General features: G+C 43.5%; 2 protein-coding genes across 3 annotated transcripts; one reads left to right on the top strand and one right to left on the bottom strand.

The window, feature by feature from the left end:
- Positions 1-647: 647 nt before the first annotated feature.
- On the bottom strand, positions 648-3,578 carry LOC131449252 (PWWP domain-containing DNA repair factor 3A-like). Of its 2 annotated transcripts, XM_058622094.1 has the most exons (6): positions 3,341-3,578; positions 2,592-2,742; positions 1,946-2,041; positions 1,679-1,864; positions 1,466-1,554; positions 648-1,353 (listed from the first exon to the last, which is right to left on the bottom strand). In XM_058622094.1, the coding sequence occupies exons 3-6, from the start codon at positions 1,961-1,963 to the stop codon at positions 1,227-1,229; spliced, it is 420 nt and encodes a 139-aa protein (XP_058478077.1). In that variant the 5' UTR covers positions 1,964-2,041; positions 2,592-2,742; positions 3,341-3,578; the 3' UTR covers positions 648-1,226. The 2 variants fall into 2 exon arrangements, with proteins under 2 accessions (XP_058478077.1, XP_058478078.1); XM_058622095.1 differs by having other exon boundaries at positions 2,592-3,536.
- Positions 3,579-3,642: 64 nt separating this feature from the next.
- On the top strand, positions 3,643-7,186 carry LOC131449251 (uncharacterized). Its single transcript, XM_058622093.1, has 9 exons — positions 3,643-4,050; positions 4,944-5,046; positions 5,124-5,352; positions 5,439-5,709; positions 5,801-5,979; positions 6,096-6,172; positions 6,262-6,357; positions 6,440-6,588; positions 6,776-7,186. The coding sequence occupies exons 1-7, from the start codon at positions 3,766-3,768 to the stop codon at positions 6,267-6,269; spliced, it is 1,152 nt and encodes a 383-aa protein (XP_058478076.1). The 5' UTR covers positions 3,643-3,765; the 3' UTR covers positions 6,270-6,357; positions 6,440-6,588; positions 6,776-7,186.
- The last annotated feature ends 17,371 nt before the right edge of the window (positions 7,187-24,557 follow it).

The raw sequence follows: 24,557 nt of genomic DNA, 5'->3' as shown, positions 1-24,557 counted from the left end.
AGACCACTCAACGAAACGCCCCTTTACTCAACGAAACGCCCCTTCACTCAACGAAACGCCCCTTTACTCAACGAAACGCCCCTTCACACTACACGACACTCTGATTGGCTCTCAAGAGACTGCGTCTGAAACGTGATGACGTTTACTAACGTGATAACGTCTTCTTTTATTGAAACTTTATTTACACACGCGTATCTCATAGACACTTGTTGACAGAGACTTTTATCCCGGTGTGCGACAGGAATAGAGAAGAATAAATACTCGTGTTGACTTTTGTGAACACAGAAATGTACTTTCTGTGAAATTTGTGAATAATTAATGTCACTTTGTAAAGTATGAAATGTTATAGCCAAACTGCTAAAATATATAAATGCCGATTGGAAAAGTTCTTTGAACATCACGTTTACACAATATAGTATCACGTTTTTGTGATATAATTATCACGTTTATACAATATAATATCACGTTTATGTGATATAATTATCACGTTTATACAATATAATTATCACGTTTATACAATATAATATCACGTTTATACAATATAATTATCACGTTTATACAATATAATATCACGTTTATACAATATAATTATCACGTTTATACAATATAATATCACGTTTATACAATGTTTATACAATATAATATCACGTTTATACAATATAATATCACGTTTATACAATATAATATCACAAATTCCACTTTGAACACACACTTTGAATAATTTCATTTGTTTTTGCAAACTTCCAACATCATGGCAACCTGTATGTTACAAAAAGGTGTGTTTAATATAGGCCTACATTTATTGAATGTCTTATTAGTCTGTAGTTTGACATGTTGTTCAACTGGACAGAACAACGATTAGAACTAATAAAAGTCTACTTGATCAGGTTTTTAACCTGAAAGAAACCCTCCTTAAATTCTGTGCTGGTGTGGTCCAGGTGGTGGTAGACAGAAGTTAAGTAGACAAGATCTGCTGAGTATGTCATTAAGGAGATGTTACCTATTTCCAGGAAGATATGTGAAACATTGGTATCTGAATCAAACCCAGCCAGTTGGACATCAGTAGGTCTTTTGATGAAAGTAAAACAAATGCACTGAAACCCTTGATTCTGCACAGGAAGTTGTATAACTTTCAAATCCATGTAATGAATACAAGTGTTGAATGATATATTTTCTTTCTTTTATACACAACAGACTATCCAGCAGACACATTCACTACCCAGGGATTACAGGCGCCTGAGGAATTCCTTAGACTCCAAGGCTTTCTTGTAATTGCTCAGGAAGATATCCAGGTTCTGCCTCGCTTTTGAGGAAATGTGGCTCTGAAGCTGTTCCCCAAGCTGGGTTATCTCGCTGACAAGACAAAATGATATAGCAAAATAATTAAGTCGTTAAAGACACTCAAATACATAATAAGATATAAACTGAAAATTAGATTAACAGTTTCCTAAACTATCCGGCTTACCTTGAGTCAAACTCTGTGCCACGCATGTACATCTCCTTGGCTTTGTCCAGGGAGATGGAGTGAACAGCTCCGAGGGCGTATACTGTTGCCTGTGGCATGAAGATTAAGATTTAAGATGGTGTTAGACAGTGACCATGTGTTAAAAGGAGACAGACATATGCAGTCACATAAAACATGTAGTCTACAAATCAGTGTCAGTGTCTGAGATCTCACCTCTGGCAAAAGTACATCCATTACGAATGCCACTGGATCTGCAGACTTCTTGTCTGTCTCAGTACGTTCGAGTACTTCAGACAAGAAGTGCATGACTTTGTCCACTTGTTCATCATCTTCAAAAAGAAGGATGACCCTGTCCTGTTTCTTGGCCCAAGGAGACACCGTGTTGCCTGTGATGATGTTCTATAAAAATTGTATAGGATTTTAGTTTGGGTATTCATATACAAATACACAAACACCACACTAAATGCCATTGTCACTCACTTTAAGGTGTTGCAGCATGCCCTGATCCTCTGTGATTACACTGGTTAACAGACAACATGCCTCGCGTCACTTCTGTTGGGCTTGTTGGGCCCTTTCCTAAAATTAAATTACACATAATATGCAACACTGAATAGATGTGATTAAGAACTTTGAATAAGACATTTTCTTTCCCTGATTATTTGCACTTCCTCTGATATGAGGTGTCATCCTGGCTGGCAACTTGTTTGGCCACAGTAACATCACTGCCCTAAATGGATATACAGATAAGCCTGAGAGGCAAATTGTTACATTATTTCTGAGAACAATCATTATTATCAGGGGCATCTATAAAATGCAGGAATCTTGAAACTTTTTCTCAATATCTAAATTCTCAACAAGAGTGAAAATAAAATACACATTGACTTAAGATTCTACACACATGAAGTACAGTACACATAGATGAAATGGCTCCAGCATTAGTTTACTTTACTTTACTTATTTTGAGTTTCTGATACTCAAATGGATGAGTTGAATAGTTTGATGGTCACAGTTATCCATGGCCAGGACAAACAGAAATAACATCACATTTCATAATACATAAGGCTCATGGGGAAATTAAAGCCTTTCAGCGTTGAAATGAAAAAATATTTGATAATTTAGGACTTACCACCGTACTCCACCATTGACCTTTGGTGTCCCTGCAGATGGGACACAAGCTTTGCATAGCTCCCCTTTTTTGTGCAGATCGGACCCTGATAAGTGTCCGAGTCGGATCTCCTCAGCTCAGGGTCTGCTCCTTCACTGAACGTAGTGTTGCTCTATAAGAGAAAATGTAAATTAAAATTGTATTTTGTATTTTTTATCATGGAAACATTATTAATCCAGAATCAAGTAGTAATGAACTGGACTGCATTTGCCTTTAAGACTTTCCCTGTCCTAAAATATAAGCAGGCTAACTGAAATAAATCAAATCAAATGACACTGTTGACTGTGATTCAACAGAACTTCTAATTTCTAAACATGAAAAATATTATTCATCATCAAATCTTTTATCTTAACAATTGTAGAACTGAGGTCACACGTTTTCAAATGAGCAAAGCTGTCATTTAAAGATTAAAAAACAGATAAATACTAATATATAGAGGTCATATAGTTTATCTTATACGTTTCTTGGTTGAGATGATGAGACAATGTTATATTGTCAATGTTATAACCTGTACATATAAATGAAAGAAAAAAAGGAAAAAAAAGAAAAAAGGGAGAAAATCGCTGCGTCTTGCTTGCTGTTACAATCCCTATCGTTACAGCATGCAGACATAACTGGTTAATAAACCGCACTTAATTGATATAATGGATACAAATAATGACTATTCATCCAGTGTTCAATATCTAAATGTGTTTTTTATCCATTCTTACCTTTTCCTCCGTTATTTTCCCCATGTTTTAACCGTGTTACTTTTTCGGGTTCCCTCTTCATACTCGGTCAACGTAAACTTCATCACGTTTCAGACGCAGTCTCTTGAGAGCCAATCAGAGTGTCGGGTAGTGTGAGGGGGTGTTTCGTTGAGTGTGAGGGGGCGTTTCGTTGAGTAAAGGGGCGTTTCGTTGAGTGAAGGGGCGTTTCGTTGAGTAAAGGGGCGTTTCGTTGAGTGGTCTGCGGGTCTGCAGCTAGACCCTTCTCCTTCCCGAAGCTGATGATGTCATCAGAAATCCTCAACACTCCTCTCACCACCGTAGCTCCTCCTGGTGCGGGCACTACTCCGGGCACATCCGGTTGCGTAAATTCAACCGCAGAAGAAGAACTAGTCTCGTTGTAGCTGCTGAGCATATCGGTTGAGAACATGTCTTCGAAAAAAAGATCAGTTTGCTCTGTTCTGGGTTGTAGTAAACAAGGACAGACGCTCCACAAGCTCCCCACCAATGAGCAAACAAAAGCTCAGTGGATATTGTTCATTTTTGATGGGAATGTGCCTGCTACATTTCCCAAAATTCTCCATGTATGTGGCAACCACTTCACGGAGGATTGTTACACAAACTTCGCGCAATACAAAGCAGGGCACAGCACCACACTTCGCCTCAAAGAAGGAGCAGTACCTACAATACATGCTGGATTACCTGCAGCACAAGTAAGTATTTCAAACAGTAATACTGTCTTTGTGTGCTCGTTCTGCCGTTTAGCATTAGCGATAGCCGGCTACATGCTAAGCTACACGCGTTCGCTCGTGTTTCAATTGCGTGTATGGGTATGGTAAACACGGCTGTATTGTGGGTGACTAACCGGGGAGCACAGAGCTAAGCAGGCTTATCGATGTAGAAGTTTGGGACCGTGTTCGCTCGTTTCAATTGCGTGTATGCGTCTCTCCATGCCGGTAAACACGGCTGTATTGTGGGTGACTGACCGGGGAGCACAGAGCTAAGCAGGCTTATCGATGTAGAAGTTTGGGACCGTGTTCGCTCGTTTCAATTGCGTGTATGCGTCTCTCCATGCCGGTAAACACGGCTGTATTGTGGGTGACTGACCGGGGAGCACAGAGCTAAGCAGGCTTATCGATGTAGAAGTTTGGGACCGTGTTCGCTCGTTTCAATTGCGTGTATGCGTCTCTCCATGCCGGTAAACACGGCTGTATTGTGGGTGACTAACCGGGGAGCACAGAGCTAAGCAGGCTAATCGCTGTAGAAGTTTGGGACCGTGTTCGCTCGTTTCAGTTGCGTGTATGCGTCTCTCCATGCCGATAAACACGGCTGTATTTTGGGTGACTATCCGGGGAGCACAGAGCTAAGCAGGTGAATCGCTGTAGAAGTTTGGGACCGTGTTCGCTCGTTTCAATTGCGTGCATGTGTCTCTCTCACTTGTAAACACAACGTTATTCAGGCGGTGTTGGAAACGTGTGTTTATGTTAAAGTAGGGAACAAGTTATAGTCGAATTGGGGCAGATTCAGGAAAGTTAATGAAGTAGAAAGCCAGTCTTTTGAGCATGATCTGTATTATTGTTTTAACCTTTACTATTTTCCATACCAGGATCGTTTTATCCACACGGGCACACAAACAGAAGCTCCAAGTGTGAGAACATGTGCCACTCAACTGTCAATTGGGACCTTGAAAGCACACGTGCACAGCCAAAGTAAGTAGAATTGAAATTTCATAAGAACCAAATTATTGAAGAGCATGAAATGTTCACACATTGTATCTACTCCATAGGGACCCAGACACCAGTGTTGTCACATGAGACTGCTGGCACACAAACCACACTACCGGAGTACATGTTTTCATCCACACCTATAAAGGTGCCAGGGTTTGGACCACAAAAAAGAGCAGGTGTTGAGTCAGAGGAGGAAGAGGGATTCACCTCACCAGAGTCACAAGTCGACCCAAATGACCCAACCTTTACTCCTGGCGGATCCCTAACAACACATGATTCAACAATGTTGTAAGTACTGACTTCAAGTTCACTAGGCATGTCACTTCAGATCAAAGAAGTGAGGCTAAATGCTTTTTGTCTTGTTACATTTGTAGGACGGAAAGTGCTGTATACATGGATAAAAAATGCATTGTATTTGAGTCCTGCCTGAGGGAGCTTTTTGACACATGTCCAGTGTGCAAGAGAAATTGCGAAGTGCAGCAGCAACAGAAGGGCACGTATGTTGCATTTCATCAAACGTGTCCAAAATGCAACTACTCCAGGAAGTGGCAAAGTCAGCCCATGATTAAGAACACCCCAGTTGGCAATGTACAGTTATCTGCTGCTACATATTTCACTGGTGCATCCTTCATCCAGCTGGAAAAGGTATTACTATTAATGTTTTGTCGTCCAAATCATATGACACTTTCGACCAATAAACAATTACTAAACACTGTTTGTATTATTGTTATGTTAGCTATGCCGCGCCTTGCAGCTCCAGATTTCTCATTATGACACCTTCCGGAAACATGCAAGGAAATACCTGGAACCTGCAATCGTCCACAAGTGGAAGAGTGACCAGCAGGTCCTTTTCTCCACATTGAAACCGGGGGGGGAAAGTTCAAGTTGCAGGAGACATGCGTGCAGATTCTCCAGGTAATGAAAAAAATCAGACCATCATCAAAATCATAAATACCACTTGTAAACATAAAAAAAATATCAATCACTAGTTTTTTTCAAGAAATGAATTCATATTGTTCTGTTTACTTCAGGGCACTCTGCAAAATTTGGGAGCTATTCCTTGATGCACATGGACAGCAACAAAATTTTGGACCTCCAGCTAGTTCAGGTGTGTAGGATTCTCGTGACATTTTACTTTGAAGAAAGATATGTTTTTAATTTGTTGCTTCTACTTTGTGTTTGCAATTCTCTCAACAGAGCAATGAAGTGGGTGGTAGCTACCACATGGAAAAGGAGGGACTACGACGAAGTCTGTACTACAGTGCAACGTCCTCAACATCGGGCCCAGAGAAGGTGGCAAAGTGGACATCATAACCGTTGGAACTAAAAATCAAAACAAGACTGTCTCATTGATTGGAATCTTTATATTACATAGGTTGTACCTTGCATCCATGCATCACAACGAAAATTCCAGCCGTGAGCAGGCAACAACAGCTTTAGGCCAAGCTGTCTACAGAGTGTCGTATTCGAAGGCCAAGAAGGGAGAACCCACCGCAAAGCCGGTCAAAACAGACCCCACGTACAGTAAGTCACTAAAATGTTTTACAAATACTGACAAACTTTTTTTGGCTTTTTTTTCTTTCTTATTAACTTAAATTAACACCTAACACAACAAATAACACATTTAAATTTAAATAGCTGAAAATGTAATGACACAGTAAAGAAATTACTGTCTGAATGTAATGTCATGGTTCTCTGTTACATTTTAAAGACTATGTGGCTGAATTGATGAGGCTGGTGTTCGAGGAGGTGATGGAGGACCCAGAGTCTTTCGCTGAGGACATGAGGAAGATCGCCATCCCAGAGACCCTGTCAGCCCAGTATGACAGACCCTCAAAGGAGGAAGTCATTGCCTCACACGTGACCCGCTTCAGTCAAGGGGTGGGCGGAAGCCAACATATTGTCCAGCCAGATCAGGAAACTCCTGGCGTATCCGACACACGACGGGATGACAACTCGTACACGTCGTCCCAAATATCCCCAGCACCAGCTGACAAAGCTGCGGTATGCTAAATGCCGGTAGCGACTGGAAAGTGGATAGAAATGTAAAAAAATTAAATGCTGCTCTTGCACTGTGCACATTTTGTGTAAAAAGTTTTTATTAAACATTTCTAAGACACAATTCTTTTATCACTTATGTGTGTTATGATTTAAATATGCCTCTTATTTGTATGTTACATACATACTCGTGTATTGTTCTTCCCCGCAAAGGCCCATAGTCTGCCCGGTAGATGTTGTTCATGTTCTGCAGTGTGTATGGGTTCAAACAGTTAGGCTCCAGGCCTGGATGGTAGATCATGCATGTTGGTGTGTCCGGAAGTTCATTCATTCTTCGGATAACCTAAAAAGGGGCAGAGCAATACTGTTACAGTAATGGCATAGAGTCATTAGGTGAAAATAGCTGGATCACTCAAAAAAGTGATGGATTATTACTGTAAAAAGGTTGGTACAATCATAGTTACAGACAGGATTAAAGAAAATGGAGCTACATTATAGGGCACTGGCCTAATTACAGGATTGAAAATAGTTAAATTTGTACTACATTGCACGGCTGCTGTGCGTTGATGGTCCCTAAATGAGACCACGGTTGTTGAGAGCGATGGGTCGGACTTTGTACAAGCCGTGATCGTGCACCTATCTCGGGGTGGAGAAGGAGGAGGGTGCCGTTGGATCTGGAGCGAATGTCTGTTGAATATCCAACCTGGAACTGATTTCAGCGCGGTACGTTGTCGGAGGTGATCAGCTCCGCCTCTGCGGACGCTCGGTGCTCACAGTGCCCAGGGCAGAGCAGCGTTACCTCGGCCTGTCCTGATGAAATGATCCGCTGGCTCAGACGTCTCACAGATGCTTGGTGTGATCCATAGATTTGTGGTTGACGTGTTACTTTGTTTTTAATGTAAACACTTTGTATATTATTACTAATAATTGATTTTACCTTCGAATTTTAGGTTTATATTAAAGTGGCACGGCCATTGTATATGTATTTGTTAAAATCCCAAGTCTCCTCCTCACCTGCCTCATCACTGGCACACCTACCTGGACCACACCCCTAATCCTATATAACCCGCCCCTTCCGCCCTTTGACCCCCCTATTTTCCCTCCAAGCAATCCACGAGAACAAAGGGACACTGGCTGTGAGTTTTATGGACGTTCACTCATTTAATGATTCATTTGGTTGATACTACATCTTGTATGAAGACTTACTTATTGCTTGTGTGTCATTATACTAGATTCCTGAGTTTAATCCTTTGCTAAAGAGAGGAAAGTAAGAGTGGATGTATTATTGATGTTAGTCTAAGACAACCTCATTTCTTATTGTATATTTGATACTTTCTAGATTGTAATATTTCCTTTATCATTATCATATAGACAGAATCATCCACCATTACCCCTCATCACCGACTACCGTTTACTTGGAAATAAAATATTGCAACTTGGAAAGCTGCCTGGATCCTGTGTTTAAATGTGCACCCAACATATGATGTTCAGTCAATCACCGCCACTATAGTGTACAGTTCTTTCATATTTGTGTATGTATTTGAATATAAATGTACAATTGTAAGTTCAAATAAATAATACATTAACTGTCAGTTGATGTACTGATATCTATGAGTAGTCTAGTGAAAAACAGACGTAGCACCATCAGTAGCTCTTTGTGTTTCATGTCACAGGTCTCCATCAACATATGCAGCACTCGGGCATGAAGAAACTGTGAATCCAGCTCCTCCTTGCCGAACTAAAAGAGAGACGACCTGCACTCTTTAGTGAAGCTCAAGTGAGTGAAAGAGGATGGTGACACCCACACACTGTCAAAGTCATCGTTGTAGCAATGCCTCATCTGGAAAAGAGTTTTAATATGACAGCGAGGCTCATTTCATCACCGTGGACAGCGCTATGAAATCACGGCACACATTGACAAATGAACTCATGTGCATGCTCAAGCTACAATACAATTTCAAATGCATTCTTTTCTCTTTTTTTTTTAGATACAAGGAAGTGCGGTGCGCCCGGCCCCGCCAGGATCCCACCTCAGCCCGGCGCGTGTCGGTCTTCACTTAAGCCGCGCGGCGTGGCACACAGGCGCACACTCCATATCCACACTCCGGCTCAACGCGCACCGCAGCCACTGAACCACCAGGCTCCTCAGTCACAGCGCACATGTTTTCAATAATAAGCCCCGCCCCAAACATTTCAAGCTTTCACACCTGATTGACTGACCATTGTGCCAATATTTAAACTCCTGTGTTGACAGCCGCACCAGAGGGAGAGGAGATGCTGACAGATCACAGACGTAAGTTTGACGTTACTTTGTTTCCTTGTTTTCTCACTGACTCCAGTCTTCTTCTCATCTCTTGTCTTTAATGAAACCATCACAGTCCCATGTTTGTGTCTCACTCTCTGTTTGCAGCACCAATGCAAACCTGCTACAGTACAAACCTGCTACAAACCCCAGACTGGATTCGGTTTACTGGCGTGAGTACAACAGAAAGTCATCACAACCAGACAGAAACAAACCGCAAACACACTTAACACTTGAATCTAAGTGTAGAGTCGAACGTTAACACTTTAATTTTGATCATATGACATTAAACTAATATTTAATTACCTCATTTATTTTTTTTATAATTTTAATAATGTAAATATTAGCATTTTAGCTCAATAGCTTACAGGCAATGTGACCCAACGACTCCAAATGAGTGTACAAACATAGTACTAGACTGCCTAGTCAGGACACACCTCTTTATATTCCATTTAAATACTTGATTTACTTTCAATCATTTCTTTAATGCAAATATTAGCATTTTATCTCAATCGCGTCCAGGCCATGTGACCCTAAAGATTCCAAAACAGTGCAGCAACATAGAACTAGACTGCCTAGTCAGGACACACCTCTTTTTATTCCATTTTAGTACCTCCCATAATTTCTTTTAATCCATTTTTAACGGTAATTCGTTGATGGTCCCTAAATGAGACCACGGTTGTTGAGAGCGATGGGTCGGACTTTGTACAAGCCGTGATCGTGCACCTATCTCGGGGTGGAGAAGGAGGAGGGTGCCGTTGGATCTGGAGCGAATGTCTGTTGAATATCCAACCTGGAACTGATTTCAGCGCGGTACGTTGTCGGAGGTGATCAGCTCCGCCTCTGCGGACGCTCGGTGCTCACAGTGCCCAGGGCAGAGCAGCGTTACCTCGGCCTGTCCTGATGAAATGATCCGCTGGCTCAGACGTCTCACAGATGCTTGGTGTGATCCATAGATTTGTGGTTGACGTGTTACTTTGTTTTTAATGTAAACACTTTGTATATTATTACTAATAATTGATTTTACCTTCGAATTTTAGGTTTATATTAAAGTGGCACGGCCATTGTATATGTATTTGTTAAAATCCCAAGTCTCCTCCTCACCTGCCTCATCACTGGCACACCTACCTGGACCACACCCCTAATCCTATATAACCCGCCCCTTCCGCCCTTTGACCCCCCTATTTTCCCTCCAAACAATCCACGAGAACAAAGGGACACTGGCTGTGAGTTTTATGGACGTTCACTCATTTAATGATTCATTTGGTTGATACTACATCTTGTATGAAGACTTACTTATTGCTTGTGTGTCATTATACTAGATTCCTGAGTTTAATCCTTTGCTAAAGAGAGGAAAGTAAGAGTGGATGTATTATTGATGTTAGTCTAAGACAACCTCATTTCTTATTGTATATTTGATACTTTCTAGATTGTAATATTTCCTTTATCATTTTCATGTAGACAGAATCATCCACCATTACCCCTCATCACCGACTACCGTTTACTTGGAAATAAAATATTGCAACTTGGAAAGCTGCCTGGATCCTGTGTTTAAATGTGCACCCAACATATGATGTTCAGTCAATCACCGCCACTATAGTGTACAGTTCTTTCATATTTGTGTATGTATTTGAATATAAATGTACAATTGTAAGTTCAAATAAATAATACATTAACTGTCAGTTGATGTACTGATATCTATGAGTAGTCTAGTGAAAAACAGACGTAGCACCATCAGTAGCTCTTTGTGTTTTATGTCACAGGTCTCCATCAACATATGCAGCACTCGGGCATGAAGAAACTGTGAATTCAGCTCCTCCTTGCCGAACTAAAAGAGAGACGACCTGCACTCTTTAGTGAAGCTCAAGTGAGTGAAAGAGGATGGTGACACCCACACACTGTCAAAGTCATCGTTGTAGCAATGCCTCATCTGGAAAAGAGTTTTAATATGACAGCGAGGCTCATTTCAGCACCGTGGACAGCGCTATGAAATCACGGCACACATTGACAAATAAAATCATGCGCATGCTCAAGCTACAATACAATTTCAAATGCATTCTTTTTTTTTTTTTAGATACAAGGAAGTGCGGTGCGCCCGGCCCCGCCAGGATCCCACCTCGGCCTGGCGCGTGTCGGTCTTCACTTAAGCCGCGCGGCGTGGCGCACAAACCTACAAACCTGCTACAAACCCCAGACTGGATTCGGTTTACTGGCGTGAGTACAGTCCTCACAGTTTAAGTGAGGACACGCACTTGTATTCTCAGTTTGGTATAAGATGTGAGTACAGTGTAACCCCACATTTCACAACTAATACATGCAACATGTTTACCTTTTTATTGACAGTGCTTCTATTTGACTATTGCATCGCAAGTAGTGATGATGACATCATGTTTTCTTTTTTAAGTTGAATGATTTGTCTGAATACACTGAAAACACTGAACATGTGTTTGTTCCCGAGCCACTCCATATCCACACTCCGGCGCACCGCTGCCGCTGAACCACCAGGCTCCTCAGTTGCGACACGTACCGCAGCCACAGCACACGGCACCGAGATCCCACCTCGGCCCGGCGCGTGTCGGTCCTCACTTAAGCCGCGCGGCGGGGCACACAGTCAGCGCAAACACGACACGTACCGCCGCCGCAGCGCCAAACGCACAGCAGCCGCGGAACCAGCGTCTCAGCAGACGCCATCCCTGCCGTGAAAACGCGGAAACACACTAAACTACAAACAACGCCACATTTCACAAATAATACATGCAACATGTTTACCTTTTTATTGACAGTGCTTCTATTTGACTATTGCATCGCAAGTAGTGATGATGACATCATGTTTTCTTTTTTAAGTTGAATGATTTGTCTGAATACACTGAAAACACTGAACATGTGTTTGTTCCCGAGCCACTCCATATCCACACTCCGGCGCACCGCTGCCGCTGAACCACCAGGCTCCTCAGTTGCGACACGTACCGCAGCCACAGCACACGGCACCGAGATCCCACCTCGGCCCGGCGCGTGTCGGTCCTCACTTAAGCCGCGCGGCGGGGCACACAGTCAGCGCAAACACGACACGTACCGCCACCGCAGCGCCAAACGCACAGCAGCCGCGGAATCAGCGTCTCAGCAGACGCCATCCCTGCCGTGAAAACGCGGAAACACACTAAACTACAAACAACGCCACATTTCACAAATAATACATGCAACATGTTTACCTTTTTATTGACAGTGCTTCTATTTGACTATTGCATCGCAAGTAGTGATGATGACATCATGTTTTCTTTTTTAAGTTGAATGATTTGTCTGAATACACTGAAAACACTGAACATGTGTTTGTTCCCATACCAGTCCATATCCACACTCCGGCGCACCGCTGCCGCTGAACCACCAGGCTCCTCAGTTGCGACACGTACCGCAGCCACAGCACACGGCACCGAGATCCCACCTCGGCCCGGCGCGTGTCGGTCCTCACTTAAGCCGCGCGGCGGGGCACACAGTCAGCGCAAACACGACACGTACCGCCACCGCAGCGCCAAACGCACAGCAGCCGCGGAATCAGCGTCTCAGCAGACGCCATCCCTGCCGTGAAAACGCGGAAACACACTAAACTACAAACAACGCCACATTTCACAAATAATACATGCAACATGTTTACCTTTTTATTGACAGTGCTTCTATTTGACTATTGCATCGCAAGTAGTGATGATGACATCATGTTTTCTTTTTTAAGTTGAATGATTTGTCTGAATACACTGAAAACACTGAACATGTGTTTGTTCCCTTTTCAGGATGAGTTGGAAGCAACCCAAGAGGGGCAGTGGCCCTGGTGGCAGTAGTGAATGAAGATCAGGTTAGTTTACTGGCCTGAGTACAGTCCTCACAGTTTAAGTGAGGACACGCACCGCGGCCGCGGAACCACAAGGCTCCCCAGTTACGACAGGTACCGCCGCCGCAGCGCACGGCACCGGAACCGCAGCCGCGGAGCGCACGGAGCGCACAGCAGCCACGGAGCCCGCGCAAACCGAGATACATTCAAGATACATTCTCAACATTAACTTCATAAAAAAAGTGCGGTGCGCCCGGCCCCGCCTCGGCCCGGCGCGTGTCGGTCTTCACTTAAGCCGCGCGGCGTGGCGCAGCGCACAGGCGCACCCTCCATATCCGCACAACGGCGCGACGCGCACCGCAGCCGCTGATCCACCAGGCTCCTCAGTTGCCACACGTACCGCAGCCACAGCACACGGCACCGAGATCCCACCTCGGCCCGGCGCGTGTCGGTCCTCACTTAAGCCGCGCGGCGGGGCACACAGTCAGCGCAAACACGACACGTACCGCCGCCGCAGCGCCAAACGCACAGCAGCCGCGGAACCAGCGTCTCAGCAGACGCCATCCCTGCCGTGAAAACGCGGAAACACACTAAACTACAAACAACGCCACATTTCACAAATAATACATGCAACATGTTTACCTTTTTATTGACAGTGCTTCTATTTGACTATTGCATCGCAAGTAGTGATGATGACATCATGTTTTCTTTTTTAAGTTGAATGATTTGTCTGAATACACTGAAAACACTGAACATGTGTTTGTTCCCGAGCCACTCCATATCCACACTCCGGCGCACCGCTGCCGCTGAACCACCAGGCTCCTCAGTTGCGACACGTACCGCAGCCACAGCACACGGCACCGAGATCCCACCTCGGCCCGGCGCGTGTCGGTCCTCACTTAAGCCGCGCGGCGGGGCACACAGTCAGCGCAAACACGACACGTACCGCCACCGCAGCGCCAAACGCACAGCAGCCGCGGAATCAGCGTCTCAGCAGACGCCATCCCTGCCGTGAAAACGCGGAAACACACTAAACTACAAACAACGCCACATTTCACAAATAATACATGCAACATGTTTACCTTTTTATTGACAGTGCTTCTATTTGACTATTGCATCGCAAGTAGTGATGATGACATCATGTTTTCTTTTTTAAGTTGAATGATTTGTCTGAATACACTGAAAACACTGAACATGTGTTTGTTCCCATACCAGTCCATATCCACACTCCGGCGCACCGCTGCCGCTGAACCACCAGGCTCCTCAGTTGCGACACGTACCGCAGCCACAGCACACGGCACCGAGATCCCACCTCGGCCCGGCGCGTGTCGGTCCTCACTTAGGCCGCGCGGCGGGGCACACAGTCAGCGCAAACACGACACGTACCGCCACCGCAGCGCCAAACGCACAGCAGCCGCGGAATCAGCGTCTCAGCAGACGCCATCCCTGCCGTGAAAACGCGGAAACACACTAAACTACAAACAACGCCACATTTCACAAATAATACATGCAACATGTTTACCTTTTTATTGACAGTGCTTCTATTTGACTATTGCATCGCAAGTAGTGATGATGACATCATGTTTTCTTTTTTAAGTTGAATGATTTGTCTGAATACACTGAAAACACTGAACATGTGTTTGTTCCCTTTTCAGGATGAGTTGGAAGCAACCCAAGAGGGGCAGTGGCCCTGGTGGCAGTAGTGAATGAAGATCAGGTTCCTGCAGGAGTTCCCTTTGAAACTCACCATGTGTCTCTGGTCCTCACAATCAGGTTGTAATGGCTCACACACTGATCTACGCTCTCCATTTGAAGTTGTCAGAAGTAGAATGTAATAATTTGATTTAGTAGAAAGAAAAGAGTCAATTCAACTTAAGTATTAACATTTGTATAAAGAAGATCATTTCAGTTCAGATAAATCCGTTTCACATAAGTGTCACATACTTAGTAGTTTTCATTAACTGAATGGAATTAGTACAATGCACTTTACCCAAGTTACTTTAACAACAAATACTTGAGTTACTTGTACTCAAATCAAATACTTTTGTATGCTTAAATTGTTTGAGTTAATAAACTTAATTGGTTTCCTAAATGGTTAAAGTTGAAGTAACTCATTCCCCGCAGACAAGATACATTCTCAACATTAACTTCATAAAACCAGAGACCATTATGGCTACATTGTTGAAATGAAAGAAACACACTCAGTGCAAACATAGCCACAATCTGGAAATATAAAATGAGGTGGCCCCGTGACCCTGCCGACACCGAGGCTCATTTCATCACCGTGGACAGCGCTATGAAATCACGGCACACATTGACAAATGAACTCATGTGCATGCTCAAGCTACAATACAATTTCAAATGCATTCTTTTCTTCTTTTTTTTTAGATACAAGGAAGTGCGGTGCGCCCGGCCCCGCCAGGATCCCACCTCAGCCCGGCGCGTGTCGGTCTTCACTTAAGCCGCGCGGCGTGGCACACAGGCGCACACTCCATATCCACACTCTGGCTCAACGCGCACCGCAGCCACTGAACCACCAGGCTCCTCAGTCATAGCGCACATGTTTTCAATAATAAGCCCCGCCCCAAACATTTCAAGCTTTCACACCTGATTGACTGACCATTGTGCCAATATTTAAACTCCTGTGTTGACAGCCGCACCAGAGGGAGAGGATATGCTGACAGATCACAGACGTAAGTTTGACGTTACTTTGTTTCCTTGTTTTCTCACTGACTCCAGTCTTCTTCTCATCTCTTGTCTTTAATGAAACCATCACAGTCCCATGTTTGTGTCTCACTCTCTGTTTGCAGCACCAATGCAAACCTGCTACAGTACAAACCTGCTACAAACCCCAGACTGGATTCGGTTTACTGGCGTGAGTACAACAGAAAGTCATCACAACCAGACAGAAACAAACCGCAAACACACTTAACACTTAAATCTAAGTGTAGAGTCGAACGTTAACACTTTAATTTTGATCATATGACATTAAACTAATATTTAATTACCTCATTTATTTTTTTTATAATTTTAATAATGTAAATATTAGCATTTTAGCTCAATAGCTTCCAGGCAATGTGACCCAACGACTCCAAATGAGTGTACAAACATAGTACTAGACTGCCTAGTCAGGACACACCTCTTTATATTCCATTTAAATACTTGATTTACTTTCAATCATTTCTTTAATGCAAATATTAGCATTTTATCTCAATCGCGTCCAGGCCATGTGACCCTAAAGATTCCAAAACAGTGCAGCAACATAGAACTAGACTGCCTAGTCAGGACACACCTCTTTTTATTCCATTTTAGTACCTCCCATAATTTTTTTTAATCCATTTTTAACGGTAATTCGTTGATGGTCCCTAAATGAGACCACGGTTGTTGAGAGCGATGGGTCGGACTTTGTACAAGCCGTGATCGTGCACCTATCTCGGGGTGGAGAAGGAGGAGGGTGCCGTTGGATCTGGAGCGAATGTCTGTTGAATATCCAACCTGGAACTGATTTCAGCGCGGTACGTTGTCGGAGGTGATCAGCTCCGCCTCTGCGGACGCTCGGTGCTCACAGTGCCCAGGGCAGAGCAGCGTTACCTCGGCCTGTCCTGATGAAATGATCCGCTGGCTCAGACGTCTCACAGATGCTTGGTGTGATCCATAGATTTGTGGTTGACGTGTTACTTTGTTTTTAATGTAAACACTTTGTATATTATTACTAATAATTGATTTTACCTTCGAATTTTAGGTTTATATTAAAGTGGCACGGCCATTGTATATGTATTTGTTAAAATCCCAAGTCTCCTCCTCACCTGCCTCATCACTGGCACACCTACCTGGACCACACCCCTAATCCTATATAACCCGCCCCTTCCGCCCTTTGACCCCCCTATTTTCCCTCCAAACAATCCACGAGAACAAAGGGACACTGGCTGTGAGTTTTATGGACGTTCACTCATTTAATGATTCATTTGGTTGATACTACATCTTGTATGAAGACTTACTTATTGCTTGTGTGTCATTATACTAGATTCCTGAGTTTAATCCTTTGCTAAAGAGAGGAAAGTAAGAGTGGATGTATTATTGATGTTAGTCTAAGACAACCTCATTTCTTATTGTATATTTGATACTTTCTAGATTGTAATATTTCCTTTATCATTTTCATATAGACAGAATCATCCACCATTACCCCTCATCACCGACTACCGTTTACTTGGAAATAAAATATTGCAACTTGGAAAGCTGCCTGGATCCTGTGTTTAAATGTGCACCCAACATATGATGTTCAGTCAATCACCGCCACTATAGTGTACAGTTCTTTCATATTTGTGTATGTATTTGAATATAAATGTACAATTGTAAGTTCAAATAAATAATACATTAACTGTCAGTTGATGTACTGATATCTATGAGTAGTCTAGTGAAAAACAGACGTAGCACCATCAGTAGCTCTTTGTGTTTTATGTCACAGGTCTCCATCAACATATGCAGCACTCGGGCATGAAGAAACTGTGAATTCAGCTCCTCCTTGCCGAACTAAAAGAGAGACGACCTGCACTCTTTAGTGAAGCTCAAGTGAGTGAAAGAGGATGGTGACACCCACACACTGTCAAAGTCATCGTTGTAGCAATGCCTCATCTGGAAAAGAGTTTTAATATGACAGCGAGGCTCATTTCAGCACCGTGGACAGCGCTATGAAATCACGGCACACATTGACAAATAAAATCATGCGCATGCTCAAGCTACAATACAATTTCAAATGCATTCTTTTCTTTTTTTTAAGATACAAGGAAGTGCGGTGCGGCCCGGCGCGTGTCGGTCTTCACTTAAGCCGCGGCGCACCCTCCATATCCACACTCCGGCGCGACGCGCACTGCAGCCGCTGAACCACCAGGCTCCTCAGTTGCGACACGTACCGCAGCCACAGCGCCCAGCCCTGCCGAGATCCCACCTCGGCCTGGCGCGTGTCGGTCTTCACTTAAGCCGCGCGGCGTGGCGCACAAACCTACAAACCTGCTACAAACCCCAGACTGGATTCGGTTTACTGGCGTGAGTACAGTCCTCACAGTTTAAGTGAGGACACGCACTTGTATTCTCAGTTTGGTATAAGATGTGAGTACAGTGTAACGCCACATTTCACAACTAATACCTGCAACATGTTTACCTTTTTATTGACAGTGCTTCTATTTGACTATTGCATCGCAAGTAGTGATGATGACATTCAAGATACATTCTCAACATTAACTTAATAAAAAAAGTGCGGTGCGCCCGGCCCCGCCTCGGCCCGGCGCGTGTTGGTCTTCACTTAAGCTGCGCGGCGTGGCGCAGCGCACAGGCGCACCCTCCATATCCGCACAACGGCGCGACGCGCACCGCAGCCGCTGAACCACCAGGCTCCTCAGTTGCGACACGTACCGCAGCCACAGCACACGGCACCGAGATCCCACCTCGGCCCGGCGCGTGTCGGTCCTCACTTAAGCCGCGCGGCGGGGCACACAGTCAGTGCAAACACGACACGTACCGCCGCCGCAGCGCCAAACGCACAGCAGCCGCGGAACCAGCGTCTCAGCAGACGCCATCCCTTCAGTGAAAACGCGGAAACACACTAAACTACAAACAACGCCACATTTCACAAATAATACATGCAACATGTTTACCTTTTTATTGACAGTGCTTCTATTTGACTATTGCATCGCAAGTAGTGATGATGACATCATGTTTTCTTTTTTAAGTTGAATGATTTGTCTGAATACACTGAAAACACTGAACATGTGTTTGTTCCCTTTTCAGGATGAGTTGGAAGCAACCCAAGAGGGGCAGTGGCCCTGGTGGCAGTAGTGAATGAAGATCAGGTTCCTGCAGGAGTTCCCTTTGAAACTCACCATGTGTCTCTGGTCCTCACAATCAGGTTGTAATGGCTCACACACTGATCTACGCTCTCCATTTGAAGTTGTCAGAAGTAGAATGTAATAATTTGATTTAGTAGAAAGAAAAGAGTCAATTCAACTTAAGTATTAACATTTGTATAAAGAAGATCATTTCAGTTCAGATAAATCCGTTTCACATAAGTGTCACATACTTAGTAGTTTTCATTAACTGAATGGAATTAGTACAATGCACTTTACCCAAGTTACTTTAACAACAAATACTTGAGTTACTTGTACTCAAATCAAATACTTTTGTATGCTTAAATTGTTTGAGTTAATAAACTTAATTGGTTTCCTAAATGGTTAAAGTTGAAGTAACTCATTCCCCGCAGACAAGATACATTCTCAACATTAACTTCATAAAACCAGAGACCATTATGGCTACATTGTTGAAATGAAAGAAACACACTCAGTGCAAACATAGCCACAATCTGGAAATATAAAATGAGGTGGCCCCGTGACGCTGCCGACACCGAGGCTCATTTCATCACCGTGGACAGCGCTATGAAATCACGGCACACATTGACAAATGAACTCATGTGCATGCTCAAGCTACAATACAATTTCAAATGCATTCTTTTCTTTTTTTCTTTAGATACAAGGAAGTGCGGTGCGGTGCGGTCTTCACTTAAGCCGCGCGGCGTGGCGCGGCACACAGGCGCACACTCCATATCCACACTCCGGCTCAACGCGCACCGCAGCCACTGAACCACCAGGCTCCTCAGTCACAGCGCACATGTTTTCAATAATAAGCCCCTCCCCAAACATTTCAAGCTTTCACACCTGATTGGCTGACCATTGTGCCAATATTTAAACTCCTGTGTTGACAGCCGCACCAGAGGGAGAGGAGATGCTGACAGATCACAGACGTAAGTTTGACGTTACTTTGTTTCCTTGTTTTCTCACTGACTCCAGTCTTCTTCTCATCTCTTGTCTTTAATGAAACCATCACAGTCCCATGTTTGTGTCTCACTCTCTGTTTGCAGCACCAATGCAAACCTGCTACAGTACAAACCTGCTACAAACCCCAGACTGGATTCGGTTTACTGGCGTGAGTACAACAGAAAGTCATCACAACCAGACAGAAACAAACCGCAAACACACTTAACACTTGAATCTAAGTGTAGAGTCGAACGTTAACACTTTAATTTTGATCATATGACATTAAACTAATATTTAATTACCTCATTTATTTTTTTTATAATTTTAATAATGTAAATATTAGCATTTTAGCTCAATAGCTTCCAGGCAATGTGACCCAAAGACTCCAAATGAGTGTACAAACATAGTACTAGACTGCCTAGTCAGGACACACCTCTTTATATTCCATTTAAATACTTGATTTACTTTCAATCATTTCTTTAATGCAAATATTAGCATTTTATCTCAATCGCGTCCAGGCCATGTGACCCTAAAGATTCCAAAACAGTGCAGCAACATAGAACTAGACTGCCTAGTCAGGACACACCTCTTTTTATTCCATTTTAGTACCTCCCATAATTTTTTTTAATCCATTTTTAACGGTAATTCGTTGATGGTCCCTAAATGAGACCACGGTTGTTGAGAGCGATGGGTCGGACTTTGTACAAGCCGTGATCGTGCACCTATCTCGGGGTGGAGAAGGAGGAGGGTGCCGTTGGATCTGGAGCGAATGTCTGTTGAATATCCAACCTGGAACTGATTTCAGCGCGGTACGTTGTCGGAGGTGATCAGCTCCGACCTCTGCGGACGCTCGGTGCTCACAGTGCCCAGGGCAGAGCAGCGTTACCTCGGCCTGTCCTGATGAAATGATCCGCTGGCTCAGACGTCTCTCAGATGCTTGGTGTGATCCATAGATTTGTGGTTGACGTGTTACTTTGTTTTTAATGTAAACACTTTGTATATTATTACTAATAATTGATTTTACCTTCGAATTTTAGGTTTATATTAAAGTGGCACGGCCATTGTATATGTATTTGTTAAAATCCCAAGTCTCCTCCTCACCTGCCTCATCACTGGCACACCTACCTGGACCACACCCCTAATCCTATATAACCCGCCCCTTCCGCCCTTTGACCCCCCTATTTTCCCTCCAAACAATCCACGAGAACAAAGGGACACTGGCTGTGAGTTTTATGGACGTTCACTCATTTAATGTTTCATTTGGTTGATACTACATCTTGTATGAAGACTTACTTATTGCTTGTGTGTCATTATACTAGATTCCTGAGTTTAATCCTTTGCTAAAGAGAGGAAAGTAAGAGTGGATGTATTATTGATGTTAGTCTAAGACAACCTCATTTCTTATTGTATATTTGATACTTTCTAGATTGTAATATTTCCTTTATCATTTTCATATAGACAGAATCATCCACCATTACCCCTCATCACCGACTACCGTTTACTTGGAAATAAAATATTGCAACTTGGAAAGCTGCCTGGATCCTGTGTTTAAATGTGCACCCAACATATGATGTTCAGTCAATCACCACCACTATAGTGTACAGTTCTTTCATATTTGTGTATGTATTTGAATATAAATGTACAATTGTAAGTTCAAATAAATAATACATTAACTGTCAGTTGATGTACTGATATCTATGAGTAGTCTAGTGAAAAACAGACGTAGCACCATCAGTAGCTCTTTGTGTTTTATGTCACAGGTCTCCATCAACATATGCAGCACTCGGGCATGAAGAAACTGTGAATTCAGCTCCTCCTTGCCGAACTAAAAGAGAGACGACCTGCACTCTTTAGTGAAGCTCAAGTGAGTGAAAGAGGATGGTGACACCCACACACTGTCAAAGTCATCGTTGTAGCAATGCCTCATCTGGAAAAGAGTTTTAATATGACAGCGAGGCTCATTTCAGCACCGTGGACAGCGCTATGAAATCACGGCACACATTGACAAATAAAATCATGCGCATGCTCAAGCTACAATACAATTTCAAATGCATTCTTTTCTTTTTTTTAAGATACAAGGAAGTGCGGTGCGGCCCGGCGCGTGTCGGTCTTCACTTAAGCCGCGGCGCACCCTCCATATCCACACTCCGGCGCGACGCGCACTGCAGCCGCTGAACCACCAGGCTCCTCAGTTGCGACACGTACCGCAGCCACAGCGCCCAGCCCTGCCGAGATCCCACCTCGGCCTGGCGCGTGTCGGTCTTCACTTAAGCCGCGCGGCGTGGCGCACAAACCTACAAACCTGCTACAAACCCCAGACTGGATTCGGTTTACTGGCGTGAGTACAGTCCTCACAGTTTAAGTGAGGACACGCACTTGTATTCTCAGTTTGGTATAAGATGTGAGTACAGTGTAACGCCACATTTCACAACTAATACATGCAACATGTTTACCTTTTTATTGACAGTGCTTCTATTTGACTATTGCATCGCAAGTAGTGATGATGACATCATGTTTTCTTTTTTAAGTTGAATGATTTGTCTGAATACACTGAAAACACTGAACATGTGTTTGTTCCCTTTTCAGGATGAGTTGGAAGCAACCCAAGAGGGGCAGTGGCCCTGGTGGCAGTAGTGAATGAAGATCAGGTTCCTGCAGGAGTTCCCTTTGAAACTCACCATGTGTCTCTGGTCCTCACAATCAGGTTGTAATGGCTCACACACTGATCTACGCTCTCCATTTGAAGTTGTCAGAAGTAGAATGTAATAATTTGATTTAGTAGAAAGAAAAGAGTCAATTCAACTTAAGTATTAACATTTGTATAAAGAAGATCATTTCAGTTCAGATAAATCCGTTTCACATAAGTGTCACATACTTAGTAGTTTTCATTAACTGAATGGAATTAGTACAATGCACTTTACCCAAGTTACTTTAACAACAAATACTTGAGTTACTTGTACTCAAATCAAATACTTTTGTATGCTTAAATTGTTTGAGTTAATAAACTTAATTGGTTTCCTAAATGGTTAAAGTTGAAGTAACTCATTCCCCGCAGACAAGATACATTCTCAACATTAACTTCATAAAACCAGAGACCATTATGGCTACATTGTTGAAATGAAAGAAACACACTCAGTGCAAACATAGCCACAATCTGGAAATATAAAATGAGGTGGCCCCGTGACGCTGCCGACACCGAGGCTCATTTCATCACCGTGGACAGCGCTATGAAATCACGGCACACATTGACAAATGAACTCATGTGCATGCTCAAGCTACAATACAATTTCAAATGCATTCTTTTCTTTTTTTCTTTAGATACAAGGAAGTGCGGTGCGCCCGGCCCCGCCAGGATCCCACCTCAGCCCGGCGCGTGTCGGTCTTCACTTAAGCCGCGCGGCGTGGCGCGGCACACAGGCGCACACTCCATATCCACACTCCGGCTCAACGCGCACCGCAGCCACTGAACCACCAGGCTCCTCAGTCACAGCGCACATGTTTTCAATAATAAGCCCCGCCCCAAACATTTCAAGCTTTCACACCTGATTGGCTGACCATTGTGCCAATATTTAAACTCCTGTGTTGACAGCCGCACCAGAGGGAGAGGAGATGCTGACAGATCACAGACGTAAGTTTGACGTTACTTTGTTTCCTTGTTTTCTCACTGACTCCAGTCTTCTTCTCATCTCTTGTCTTTAATGAAACCATCACAGTCCCATGTTTGTGTCTCACTCTCTGTTTGCAGCACCAATGCAAACCTGCTACAGTACAAACCTGCTACAAACCCCAGACTGGATTCGGTTTACTGGCGTGAGTACAACAGAAAGTCATCACAACCAGACAGAAACAAACCGCAAACACACTTAACACTTGGATCTAAGTGTAGAGTCGAACGTTAACACTTTAATTTTGATCATATGACATTAAACTAATATTTAATTACCTCATTTATTTTTTTTATAATTTTAATAATGTAAATATTAGCATTTTAGCTCAATAGCTTCCAGGCAATGTGACCCAAAGACTCCAAATGAGTGTACAAACATAGTACTAGACTGCCTAGTCAGGACACACCTCTTTTTATTCCATTTTAGTACCTCCCATAATTTCTTTTAATCCATTTTTAACGGTAATTCGTTGATGGTCCCTAAATGAGACCACGGTTGTTGAGAGCGATGGGTCGGACTTTGTACAAACCGTGATCGTGCACCTATCTCGGGGTGGAGAAGGAGGAGGGTGCCGTTGGATCTGGAGCGAATGTCTGTTGAATATCCAACCTGGAACTGATTTCAGCGCGGTACGTTGTCGGAGGTGATCAGCTCCGCCTCTGCGGACGCTCGGTGCTCACAGTGCCCAGGGCAGAGCAGCGTTACCTCGGCCTGTCCTGATGAAATGATCCGCTGGCTCAGACGTCTCACAGATGCTTGGTGTGATCCATAGATTTGTGGTTGACGTGTTACTTTGTTTTTAATGTAAACACTTTGTATATTATTACTAATAATTGATTTTACCTTCGAATTTTAGGTTTATATTAAAGTGGCACGGCCATTGTATATGTATTTGTTAAAAT

This window comes from Solea solea (assembly GCF_958295425.1).
Source record: "Solea solea chromosome 4 unlocalized genomic scaffold, fSolSol10.1 SUPER_4_unloc_5, whole genome shotgun sequence".
NCBI lineage: Eukaryota > Metazoa > Chordata > Actinopteri > Pleuronectiformes > Soleidae > Solea > Solea solea.
Note: the sequence above shows the minus strand (reverse complement) of the source record. Positions and strands in the feature narration are given on the sequence as shown.

Bases quoted from the DNA above. Each gene is read 5' to 3' on its own strand.
- LOC131449251 (XM_058622093.1), top strand. From the start codon at position 3,766: ATGTCTTCGAAAAAAAGATCAGTTTGCTCTGTTCTGGGTTGTAGTAAA. The intron at 5,047-5,123 runs GTAAGTAGAATT...TCTACTCCATAG, and splicing joins AGCACACGTGCACAGCCAAA to GGACCCAGACACCAGTGTTG. The intron at 5,710-5,800 runs GTATTACTATTA...TTGTTATGTTAG, and splicing joins CCTTCATCCAGCTGGAAAAG to CTATGCCGCGCCTTGCAGCT.
- LOC131449252 (XM_058622094.1), bottom strand. The intron at 1,555-1,678 runs GTGAGATCTCAG...TTCATGCCACAG, and splicing joins TGGATGTACTTTTGCCAGAG to GCAACAGTATACGCCCTCGG. The intron at 1,354-1,465 runs GTAAGCCGGATA...TTGTCTTGTCAG, and splicing joins GGCACAGAGTTTGACTCAAG to CGAGATAACCCAGCTTGGGG.